Below are 10,811 nucleotides of genomic sequence, written 5' to 3'. Positions count from 1 at the left end.
ATCACATTGCTTTATAAAGCCCTTGAAAATATGCAACAGGTCCAAGATTTACATCTTCCACACAGGACAAGCACCACAAAGAAACGTGGTGAGCTACACAAATGGCTTCAACAGTAAGAGCTGTACATCCAGCAGAGTTCTTGTGAAATATCATTAGTACTAATTTCAAAGTAGATTATATTTGATATATACCTTCATCTCCTCTAGGGGAAACGAGTCCAACATTTCATCTAGTAGCAGAAAGGAGTATTTATAAGAAGAGGCCGTTGGAGGAGGGGTATTTGTTTTTGCTTCCGACTCCTTTTGACAGTAATGACAGAATGTGCTCTGTGCTTTTCTTTCCTCCACTGTCTGACCCCTCGATTTCATATGACCGAGGGTGGAAGTTTCCTTTAGACAACTTTCGATTCTCTGAACCCAGTTTAGACTAGGACACTGTGACAGGACTTTACAATTTTAAAGAGAAAACCTTTTTAACTAGACAGAACAAACTTCATTCAGTCCAGTGAGCAATTTCAGTTTGATAGTTGTGCTCAGTGGAATGTGCTAGAGCATCCATTCTAGTAGAGCCTTTTTATTTCATAAAGTATTTTCAATGCAAATCAAAGTCCAAGCTTTCATGGTGCAACCTGACCTCTCATTTGCATAACTCAGCCACACTCAACATGATTAAGAACAAAGGAAAGCCGAACAAATTCAGAAGTGACATGCTTCAGAGGGCAAGTTCCCCCAGTCCAAGTCAATTGCAGAGACCTAGATTAATTAATACTGGCTTTTCTCTTAAAAGACAGTAAGAAAAGGGGGTGGTAGAGCCACACACCAAGAGCCTAAGTAATGGATCCTGACTACTTAAAACTCTCTGCCAAGTCTTCCCACAGTTAAAAATGTGAGTTCCAGTCTCTTCTGTTTTGGAAATAAAATGTTTCGGTTAGCATGATCCACAATTAAAATTCCCTTTTTAAAAACCTGGAGAACTGCTGTTGGGATTCACGCAACTAGCTGAACACCAAATTTCAAGTAGCCAGAAGGCAGCAGAGGAGGGACTTCCGCTTGATGAAAGCTACACGCGAATTGAACCCTCCCCGGCTTAAAATGACAACCACCAGTGGCTGCTTTCTGCGGGAAGTAGAGGATGTGCACCCAAATCCCAAACAAAGCCAACAAACGACCATATTCCACGGCGGTCCAAGTGTCTAGGTGGTCCAAGTTCAAACACTGGTTCTAGTTCTAACCTGAAACCGAAGCAGTAGGATTGTTTTTAGTCACAAGATTAAGCCTGTTTGTCCGATGATTTGCCTGTATATACTATTTTAAAAGTGACACCTTTATGTACATAATCTGCCGAAACTTTGAATAATTTGAGGCTTGCAGCCATGTCAATTTGTCAAGTGATATAAATATTATCAAAAAGCTAATCTGAATCAAAGATGCTATGCTGGTTTCTGACCCAACCCTACTTTATTTTTACTTGGCATTTAAATGGACCGTTAAGACAAAGCTAATCATCTTGGTTTCTTTTTGAGTAATATTAATCGGGGGGCCGGGATGTTTAAATGAATATGGTTTTCACACCAAGGAACCATTATCAGAACAAAGTTCCCCTGTTAATGATCGGTCCCATCTCGAGTGAAATGAGAATAATTCTGTGCAAGGAATAGGGAAGATAGGACAAAGCAACGGTCACATGCGTTCCAATGGAGGGAAATGAGGCAGATGTGCAACACGGCTGAGGAAAACGTATCGAAGGAAAACTATTCAAAACTGCTAAGCAGCCTCCTGTACCACGTAAGTCCAGTAGTTCTAAGAAAATACAGATATGGTAGAAAAAGTAAGAAAATTTTCACCACAAAACCAATAGTTACTACTAACAGAAAGTTATACACAAAATATAGCTCTCGATACAGTGATCATACTTCATTTCAGTCGACGGACTCGATACCTGGCCCGGCGGACACGGCCGTTCTCTCCTTCGCTGCCTTGGGCGCGGCCTCCGGGGAGACTCGCGGGGCGCTTTCGGAAGCAGTGTTCGGCTCCTTGGGGGACACCGGGGCAGCGCAGGGCTGCGTCCCAGGCAGTGCTAGGTCCGCACCTGCAGCCCTCCCCGAGACCTGCTCCTTCAAGACTTCCACCTTCTCGTTGAGCTCGTTCCGTTCCGTTTGAAGAGCCCTGCACAGCTTCTCTAACCGGTCCAGTTTTATCTGAAAGGCCTTGTACTCTTTATCACGGACAGTTTTCTGTAAGGAAAAATGATTCCTGTGACCTCGTGGAGTACAGTTTACGGGATACAAAATGTGAACAAATCGGAGTCCCGTCAGAAACTACTTGTTTAATCCCCCTCTTGAACGGGCTCCATTTCCTCAAGCACCACCTAACCGTCTAGCCAGCTTCACTACATACCTAGCTACAGGCACCAAATGTATTTAACACGGTTAACGTTATCCTAGGGTCCCGAAATATCCAAAATCCACTTTTTACAACATTTTGCGGGGCGCCTGGTGTAGCTCAGTCGGTTGAGCATCAGGCTTCGGCTCCAGTCGTGATCTTGCTGTTCCCGAGTTCGAGCCCTGTGGCCAGCTCTGTGCTGACAACTCGGAGCCCGGAGCCCGTTTCGGATTCTGTGTCTCCCCCTCTCTCTCTCTGCCCCTCCCCCGCTCACGCTCTGTCTCTCAAAAATAAACACTGAAAAAATTTAAAAAAACAAAAAAACATTTTGTAGCGATCAACAATTAAGGGAATTCAAGATACTCCTCACAAAGCTAAAGATAAAAAAAGTTAAGGGCCTGATTAAAAACAGAAAACGACTCATTTCTACATACATTTCTTTTGTTAGATGAGAACAAGATTCAAGGCTGGAAAAAAAGCAGAAAGAAAGGCACTGGAGTTGTTCTCTGTACTCCACTCCCACACCGGGAGATCCGATCGGTGCTTCTGGAGGTGGGCCCTGCACTGGCAGCCCCAGGAGACTGGTTCGAAAGGCTGATTCCTCAAGCTAGTGAACCGAACTCTGGGTGGAACCTAGCCATCTTGGTCTTAAGACCAAGCTTGTTAACAAGCTGGAATCTGAGGCAAGTTCCAGTGTGAGAACTGACTCCCGTAGAAGAAAGCGAAATCCACATGCCTTCTGGCGATCTCCAGCAGAAGCCTGGACCGACTGAGCGGGTAGTAGGAAATCTGTTAAGGCCTCCCTCGGGGCCCCCCACCTACAACCCCGAAAGACACTTGCAGATTTTGCGAAGCCGTCCCCCCGTCCCCGGTTCTGGCCAGAGCCCTTGACTCCGGCCGTGGTGTCCCCACACGCCCCCTGCCCTGTTAGGGCCTGAGCTCCACGAGTCCCCATGACTACAAACACACCTTACTCACGGGAAACCACCTCACCTCTTCAGCCATTTGCAGAAGCGCTTTGTTGTTGTTTTCCCATTTGGTACGCCATATTATTGTTTCTTTTTCCAGTTTTTTAATTTTCTTTGTCATCTGGCAATCAACACAATTGCAAATGTAAATTCTAAGTTCCATTTCTTAGCCGTACACCCTGTCCCGCCACAGAAAAGTTTGTTCCGCCCCGCCCCCGTCACTGCACCTGCCTTGCCCAGCTGACAGCTGTGCCCGTCCGTTGGTGGCAGAGCTGATCTCAGAAGCATCTAGGGCGGCAGCAGCGGGAACCAAAGTAGGGGTTTCACATTATGAGACAAACAAATCTAATCTCCTCGATTTCAGAGGCAGCAGCACATGGAGGAAGCGGTCAGACACCACACTGAATTCTCGGCTTAGGCTGGAGTGCGTCTCTCAATCCAGCTGAGAGACCTCCTCCCCAGACTGTACAAAAACATGTCCACGTTAGGAGTCTTCTAGTTCATTAAACTAATTCATCTGATTCTTGGAAGCACAGGGGTTTCTACAGCTCCCCGCAAAGAAGAATTAGTGACATACCGCAAGCCCCAAGACCGTATCAGTTTTGGAACTATCGGCAGCATAACTTCGCGAGCACTCCAGTGAGAGAGAAGGATGAAAGTAGTTCATCCTTAGCTTTGAGCATCCTCACACCTCACGAGACTGGTCGACTTCAGGTTTTGCTAACAATAAAATGGCTCCAAAAATAAGGGGAACGTTTTTAAACTTGCACTACAAGAACCCAGTTTTCAGAAACTCACAATGAGAGTTATCTGCGCCTGTCAATGAGTCCCGTTTTCGAGATTCCTTCATGTCCTGTTGACCGTTCCCCAGCCCTGACCCCAGCTGAGGCACTGAGCCAGGCGCCGTTAAGGGAAACAAGGGTACGACAGAGCCAATGCCCGGGGCGGTGGGTTGTCACCCACAAAACGAACACCACGCAGAGTGGGACAAAGGCCATGCGAAGAGCTCGTGGAAGACCGGGGTCGAGTGCTGACCGACAGTGATCTCCAAGCCACGAGCGGCGAGGACAGCGACTGGAGAGCCCGTCTTAAACGGTTCTGCCCGAACAGCGTGCTCGGGCGCACGCTGTGCAGAAAGAGCACCCCTCAACTTGAGCCCCAGCTGGGAGGACTGGCAGGCAGAACTGATCCACCGCTCACCAAATTCCCTAGATTACCAGGTCTAAAAATACCCGAAGGCGGTAATTTGAGCGCTTAACATGGCCAAGTACTGTCGGAATTACTCGGCTTTACAGAGGATAGGGATTTTTGTTATTTTTAATGAGGAAGGCACAGCAAGGTTAAACCACCTGTCCACAGTCACATTACACGGGACCGGGACGCTGCCTGGAGCCCACACTCCCCGCCACTGCACACGGTCCAGTCACAGTCATGACACACCCACCGAATGCTCACAAAGTGCCAGGCGCCGCCGTACTTGTCTCCAACCCGCCACCCTTTTCCAAGGACCCATTTTAAGGGGAATATGCCACGTAAAAGGAGAATGAATGGACAGATTTAGGGATATATGTGTACATATTCTGGTTCTCAGCTTGGTATCAAGGATATCGCTTTCCTTGATGTGGGCAGGAAAATTAAACCGAAGCCGAAGACCGAAAGGGTTTGGACGAAGGAGAAAGAATTCAGTGGGGTTATAGTTAAAAGAAAACGAAAAGCTAAAAATGTAGAAAACACTGGGGCGCCTGGCTGGCTCAGCTGGTGGAGCGTGCGACTCTTGATGTTGGGGTTGTGAGTTCAAGCCTCATGTTGGGTGTGGAGATTACTTAAAATAGATAATTAAATTTTTTAAAAAGGTGGAAACACTAATATATATATACATATATATTGATTACATATATATATAAATAAAAATATACATAAATGTGTTTGCCTCTCTGTGTACATATATATAAATATAAATAAAATATATATATAGAGATATACAAATATATCTATATATATAAAATCAACCAACCAAAATGTGTTCTGGGCTTGGATGTCTTTAAAAAATCTCCAAAACCACAGAGCTTTGTGAAGGAGGGGTGGGGTGTCACCTGAGTGAATAAAACAAGACGCAACAACAAAAAAAGAAACCATTTGTGTGTAATGACAAATTGTATTTGACAGAGGAATTCACTTTAATAAAGCTAGTATTGGGGCGCCTGGGTGGCGCAGTCGGTTAAGCGTCCGACTTCAGCCAGGTCACGATCTTGCGGTCCGTGAGTTCGAGCCCCGCGTCGGGCTCTGGGCTGATGACTCAGAGCCTGGAGCCTGTTTCCGATTCTGTGTCTCCCTCTCTCTCTGCCCCTCCCCCGTTCATGCTCTGTCTCTCTCTGTCCCAAAAATAAATAAACGTTGAAAAAAAAAAAATTTAAAAAAAAAAAAAAAAGCTAGTATTTAAGAGCACAGAGCTCACTAGCTACACGGACTACCACTCCAAGGGCAAAACGACCACACAGGATGCCACTAGAGGATCAGAACAGGGCAAATGAAGACTGTACCAGAACAGCATTAGCTCGTCCAGGCAGTGATCATGCTTAACATAGCTTCTTCTACTAATTCCCTTTTACGTAATATTCTACTAAAAATACGCAAATACCTTTTCCATCTCCTGCCGGAAGGTTGTAAACAGTTCATTGCTTTTTGCCATGGTAGTCTGGAATTCTTCAAACTTATCCATATAAAGAGAAAGCTACAGGAAAAAAGTATGAAATATTCTGAGTTCCAGGTAAACCATTTGAAATCCCAAAAGACTTTCCAAAAGAACATCCTATGTTTAAGCATTAGTTACTTGTTATAAGTGACAGAAGGAAGAGCAGACACAAAGCAGCCCTCGGTGCTGGACAGAGATAGCTCAAGTTCCATAACCCACTGAGATCCACTGAAACTTAGCAAGTTTCGTGGACTTAAACAACTTTAGAAGTAAATGTTTAAAAGGTACAAATATTTACTAGCTCCAATCCACCAATTATAATAAAAACTGCTGTGGTTGGTAGAACTGCAAATTTCATACAACTAACTGTTCCCGAACTACTCCCTCTCCTTAGATTTGAAAAACTGTCCTTGGAAAAAGAGCATTCTTTTAGAACATCACCTGCACAGTTCTTAGCGTGGTATCAAGGACAGCTCTTTCCAGGGGCGCCTGGGTGGCTCAGCTGGTTAAGCAACTGACCCTCGGTTTCGGCGCAGGTCATGATCTCGTGGCTCTTGAGATCGAGCCCCGTGTGTGGCTCCACATTGACAGTACAGAGCCTGCTTGGGATCCTCTCTCCCTCTCTCTCTGCCCCTCCCCCGCTCATGCTCTCATTCTCTCAAAGTAAATAAATAAACGTTAAAAAAAAAAAAAAAAAAGGTGGGCACCTGGGTGGCTCAGTCGGTTGAGTATCCGACTTCAGCTCAGGTCATGATCTCACCATTTAAGTTCAAGCCCCACATCGGGATCACTGCTGTCAGCCTGTCAGCACAGAGCCCGCTTCTATCTGCCCCTCTCCCACTTATGCTCTCCCCCCAAATAAATAAATATTAAAAAAAAAAAAAAAAGGATAACTCTTTCCTTAACATATACAGGAAAATGAAACAGAAGGTGAAGCATTGGTTTGGTGGGGAAAGAAAGAATTCAGTGGGATGGGGTTTTTTGACTTACTTGATTTTGACCGGTTTGGGTCTTGAGGACCATGGCTCAAAGTACACTTTAAATACTGGAAACTACCCTGCTTGTAAGGACCATAATAATGTCCCTATTGCATTGTATAATCTCAAAAAGCTTAAAATGCATGTTCACAGCTTTTTTAAAATTCTATTTGGTTTTTTATTTTATTTTTATTTGAGAGAGAGAGGGAGGAAAAAGGGCAGAGGGAGGGAGGGGTGGGGGGGTGGGAGGAGAGGGGAAGGGGGGGGAGAGAATATCTTAAGCAGACCCCATGCTCAGCACGGAGCCCAACGCAGGGCTCAATCCCCTGATCCTGAGATCACTACCTGAGCCAAAATCAAGAGTTGGGTGCTCAACCGATGCCACCCAAGCATCCCCACAGCCACTGTTACTAAAGATACAACATCCAGGTAGACTGTCCCATCCGAGAGCTCAATGCTGGCCCACACTGGGTAGTTAGTAAGTGGCAACTACCATCACACCTGGCCTTACATGCCTGGATTACAGAACAATGGGTCAACAAACACCAATTCAACTCTATCCTCAACAAATGCTGGAAACTGACATGGTAAGAACACAGAATGAGACCAACTCTTGGAAAGGACAGCCACATTTAGGGACTAGGAAAAGGAAGACGTGACAGCAAAGGAAACTAATAATCAGATAACACGACCCAGGGTGACACAGACCGCAAACAGAAGTTACAATGAGAACAGTCCAACAGAATCAGAGCTGCCTGGGAGCTTCACAGAAGGGTCCTCTGGTGCTTTGCAGGGACTCCCACACTCAAGTCTATTTTCCAGGGGCGCCTGGATGGCTCATTCAGTTGAGCGTCTGACTTTGGCTCAGGTCACGATCTTGCAGTTCTAGAGTTCGAGCCATGCGTCAGGCTCTCTGCCATCAGTGCAAAGCCTGCTTTGGATCTTGTGTCCCTCTCTGCCCCTCCCCTGCTCGCTCGCTCTTTCTCTCTCTCTCCCTCAAAAACAAATATTAAAAAAATTTTTTCAAGTCTATTTTCCAAAGCTGTACATAGATAGACTTTATATACCTTTTCCATATCAATTCTCTTCTCCACTTACACGGACAGCAGAGTTTATGGAGCTAATAAGGGGTTCAAATTTCCTAGAAGCAATCTACCACAATCCTAAGTTATAGTGGGAAGTTCAAAAGACTTCTTGAATTTTCACTCTAAAGTTAGTCTAACTTCATAGGAAATGAGTATCAATCACCACACTGTAAAACAGGCCTGAAGACAAAAAGCATTGAAAAAGAGGTGGTCATTAAGATTCACAGCAGTCTCAATGTATCAATGCATTTTGGAACTAATTTAGAGTCCTTACATTAAAACAGGTTTATTATATAATAAAATAGGTAATACTTTCTTCAACTGAATATAATCTAGTTACTTGGAAAAGGGTGAACTACAGGTAAATACCTAATTTCACCTGTCCACAAAGACACAGGAAGTCTTTTCTCTATCTTTTCTTTGAGTGGGGAGGCAGCGTCTGCTAGCCTTACTCCACAGAAGACAAACACCAAGAAAGGTTTGCATTAGGACAAAACTAAGGGGTCTGGGTTGGAAAATAGGGAAGCAACATAGAAATGCCTCGGCCCACATGGTTTCATGGATGAATTCCACCAAACACTTAAAGACGAGCGAATGCCAATTCTTCTCAAACTCTTCCAGAAAACGGAAGAAAAGGGACACTCCCCAACTTTTTTTTTATGTAAGGTCACCATTTACCCTGAAATCAAAGCCAGATACGAATACTATAAGAAAACTACAGGCCAAAATCCCTGATGGATAAACTTGCAAAAATTCTCAACAATCAACAAAATACTAGCAAACCAAATCGAAAAGCACATTAAAAAGATCACATACCATAAATCAAATGGGATTCATCCCAGTGATGATGCAAGGATGGCTCAACATACACAAATCAATAAATGTGATATTTCACATTAACAGAATAAAGGAGAAAAACCATATGATCATCTCAATAGATACAGAGAAAACATCTCACGAAATACGACACCCATTGATGATATAAACACTCAACAAATGGGGTACAGAACGAACATACTTCAACGTAATAAAGGCCATATGTGATAGACCCACAGCTAAAGGTTTAAAGCTTTCCTTCTAAGATTAGAATAAGACAAGGATGCCCACTCTCACCACTTCTATTTAACACAAGTACTAGAATTCCTAGCCAAAGTAATTAGGCAAGAAAAATAAAAGGCATCCGAATCAGAAAGGAAGAAGTAAAATTATATCTGTTTTCTGATGACACAATCTTATGCACAGAAAATCCTGAAGACTCCACCAAAAAACTGTTACCAAAAAGAAAAAAAACAACCAGAACTCCTATTTACAATAGCACCAAAATCAAGAAAATACTTAGAAATAAATTTAACCAAGGATATGAAAGATCTACATGCCGAAAACTAAGACACTGATGAAAAAACTTGAAGAACACAAAATGGAAAGATACCCTGTGTTCATCGATCAAAAGTCAGTATAATTAAAGTATCCATACTACCCAAAGCCGTCTACATTTAATCCTTATCAAAATCACAATGGCATTTTTACAGAAATAGAAAAAGTAATCCTAAAATTCGAATGGAACCACAAAAGAGCCAGAATAACCAAAGCAATCTTGAGAAACAACAAAGCTGGACAGAGAGGCATCACGCTCCCTGACTTCAAAGTACACTACAAGCTAAGTAATCAAAACAGTATGCTACTGGCATAAAATGAGAGACATAGACCAATGGAACAGAGCTGAGAGCCCAGAAATAAACCCATACAAATATGGTCAACTAATATTTGACAAGGGAGCCAAGAATACCCAATGGGGAAAGGACAGTCTCTTCAATAAATAGCGTTGGGAAAACCGGACCCCTATCTTACATTACTCACAAAAATTAAGGACTTAAACATAAGACCCAAAACTATAAAACTCCTGGAAGAAAACATAGGTTGAAAAAACTCCCCAACAATAGTCTTGGAAATTTTGGTTATGATACCAAAAGCACAAGCAACACAAGGAAAAATTAGTAAGTGAAGACTACACTGAACTAAAAAAGCTTCTGCACAGCAAAAGAAACAATCAACAAAATGAAAAGGCAACCTATGGAATGGGAAAAAATATCTGCAAACCACATACCCAATAAGAGTTAGTATACAAAATATCTAAGGGAATTCATATAACTTGATAGCAAAAAACAAATATAGTCCAATTTAAACATGGGCAGAGGGGGGCGCCTGGGTGGCGCAGTCGGTTAAGCGTCCGACTTCAGCCAGGTCACGATCTCGCCGTCCGTGAGTTCGAGCCCCGCGTCGGGCTCTGGGCTGATGACTCAGAGCCTGGAGCCTGTTTCCGATTCTGTGTCTCCCTCTCTCTCTGCCCCTCCCCCGTTCATGCTCTGTCTCTCTCTGTCCCAAAAATAAAAATAAACGTTGAAAAAAAAAAAAATTTAAACATGGGCAGAGGGCCTGTATAGACATTTTTCCAAAGACGACACACAGATGGCCAACAGGAACATGAAAAGGTGCTCCAACATCACGATTCATCAGGGAAACGCACATCGACACCACAATGAGATGTCATCTCACACCCGTCAGGATGGCTATTATAAAACAGACAAGAGATAATAAACACTGGCGAGGGTATGAAGAAAAGGGAATTCCTGTGCACTGCTGGTGGGGATGTAAATGGGTGCAGCCACCATTAAATCAGTACAGAGGTTCCTCAAAAAATTAAAAATAC

The 10,811-nt window shown here is 43.7% G+C and overlaps 1 protein-coding gene across 1 annotated transcript in view; it reads right to left on the bottom strand.

Annotated features, from left to right (window-relative positions):
- TXLNG (taxilin gamma) overlaps window positions 1–10,811 on the bottom strand; it is a 92,142-nt gene that overhangs the window by 38,257 nt on the left and 43,074 nt on the right. Inside the window, exons 8-10 of the mRNA XM_030304725.1 lie at window positions 5,989–6,081; window positions 3,376–3,471; window positions 1,940–2,234 (exon numbers count right to left, since the gene is read on the bottom strand). Of these exons, the coding sequence (XP_030160585.1) occupies window positions 1,940–2,234; window positions 3,376–3,471; window positions 5,989–6,081 (484 nt within the window). The remainder of the gene's footprint in view (window positions 1–1,939; window positions 2,235–3,375; window positions 3,472–5,988; window positions 6,082–10,811) is intronic.

This window comes from Lynx canadensis, chromosome X (assembly GCF_007474595.2).
Source record: "Lynx canadensis isolate LIC74 chromosome X, mLynCan4.pri.v2, whole genome shotgun sequence".
Lineage (NCBI taxonomy): Eukaryota > Metazoa > Chordata > Mammalia > Carnivora > Felidae > Lynx > Lynx canadensis.
Note: the sequence above shows the minus strand (reverse complement) of the source record. Positions and strands in the feature narration are given on the sequence as shown.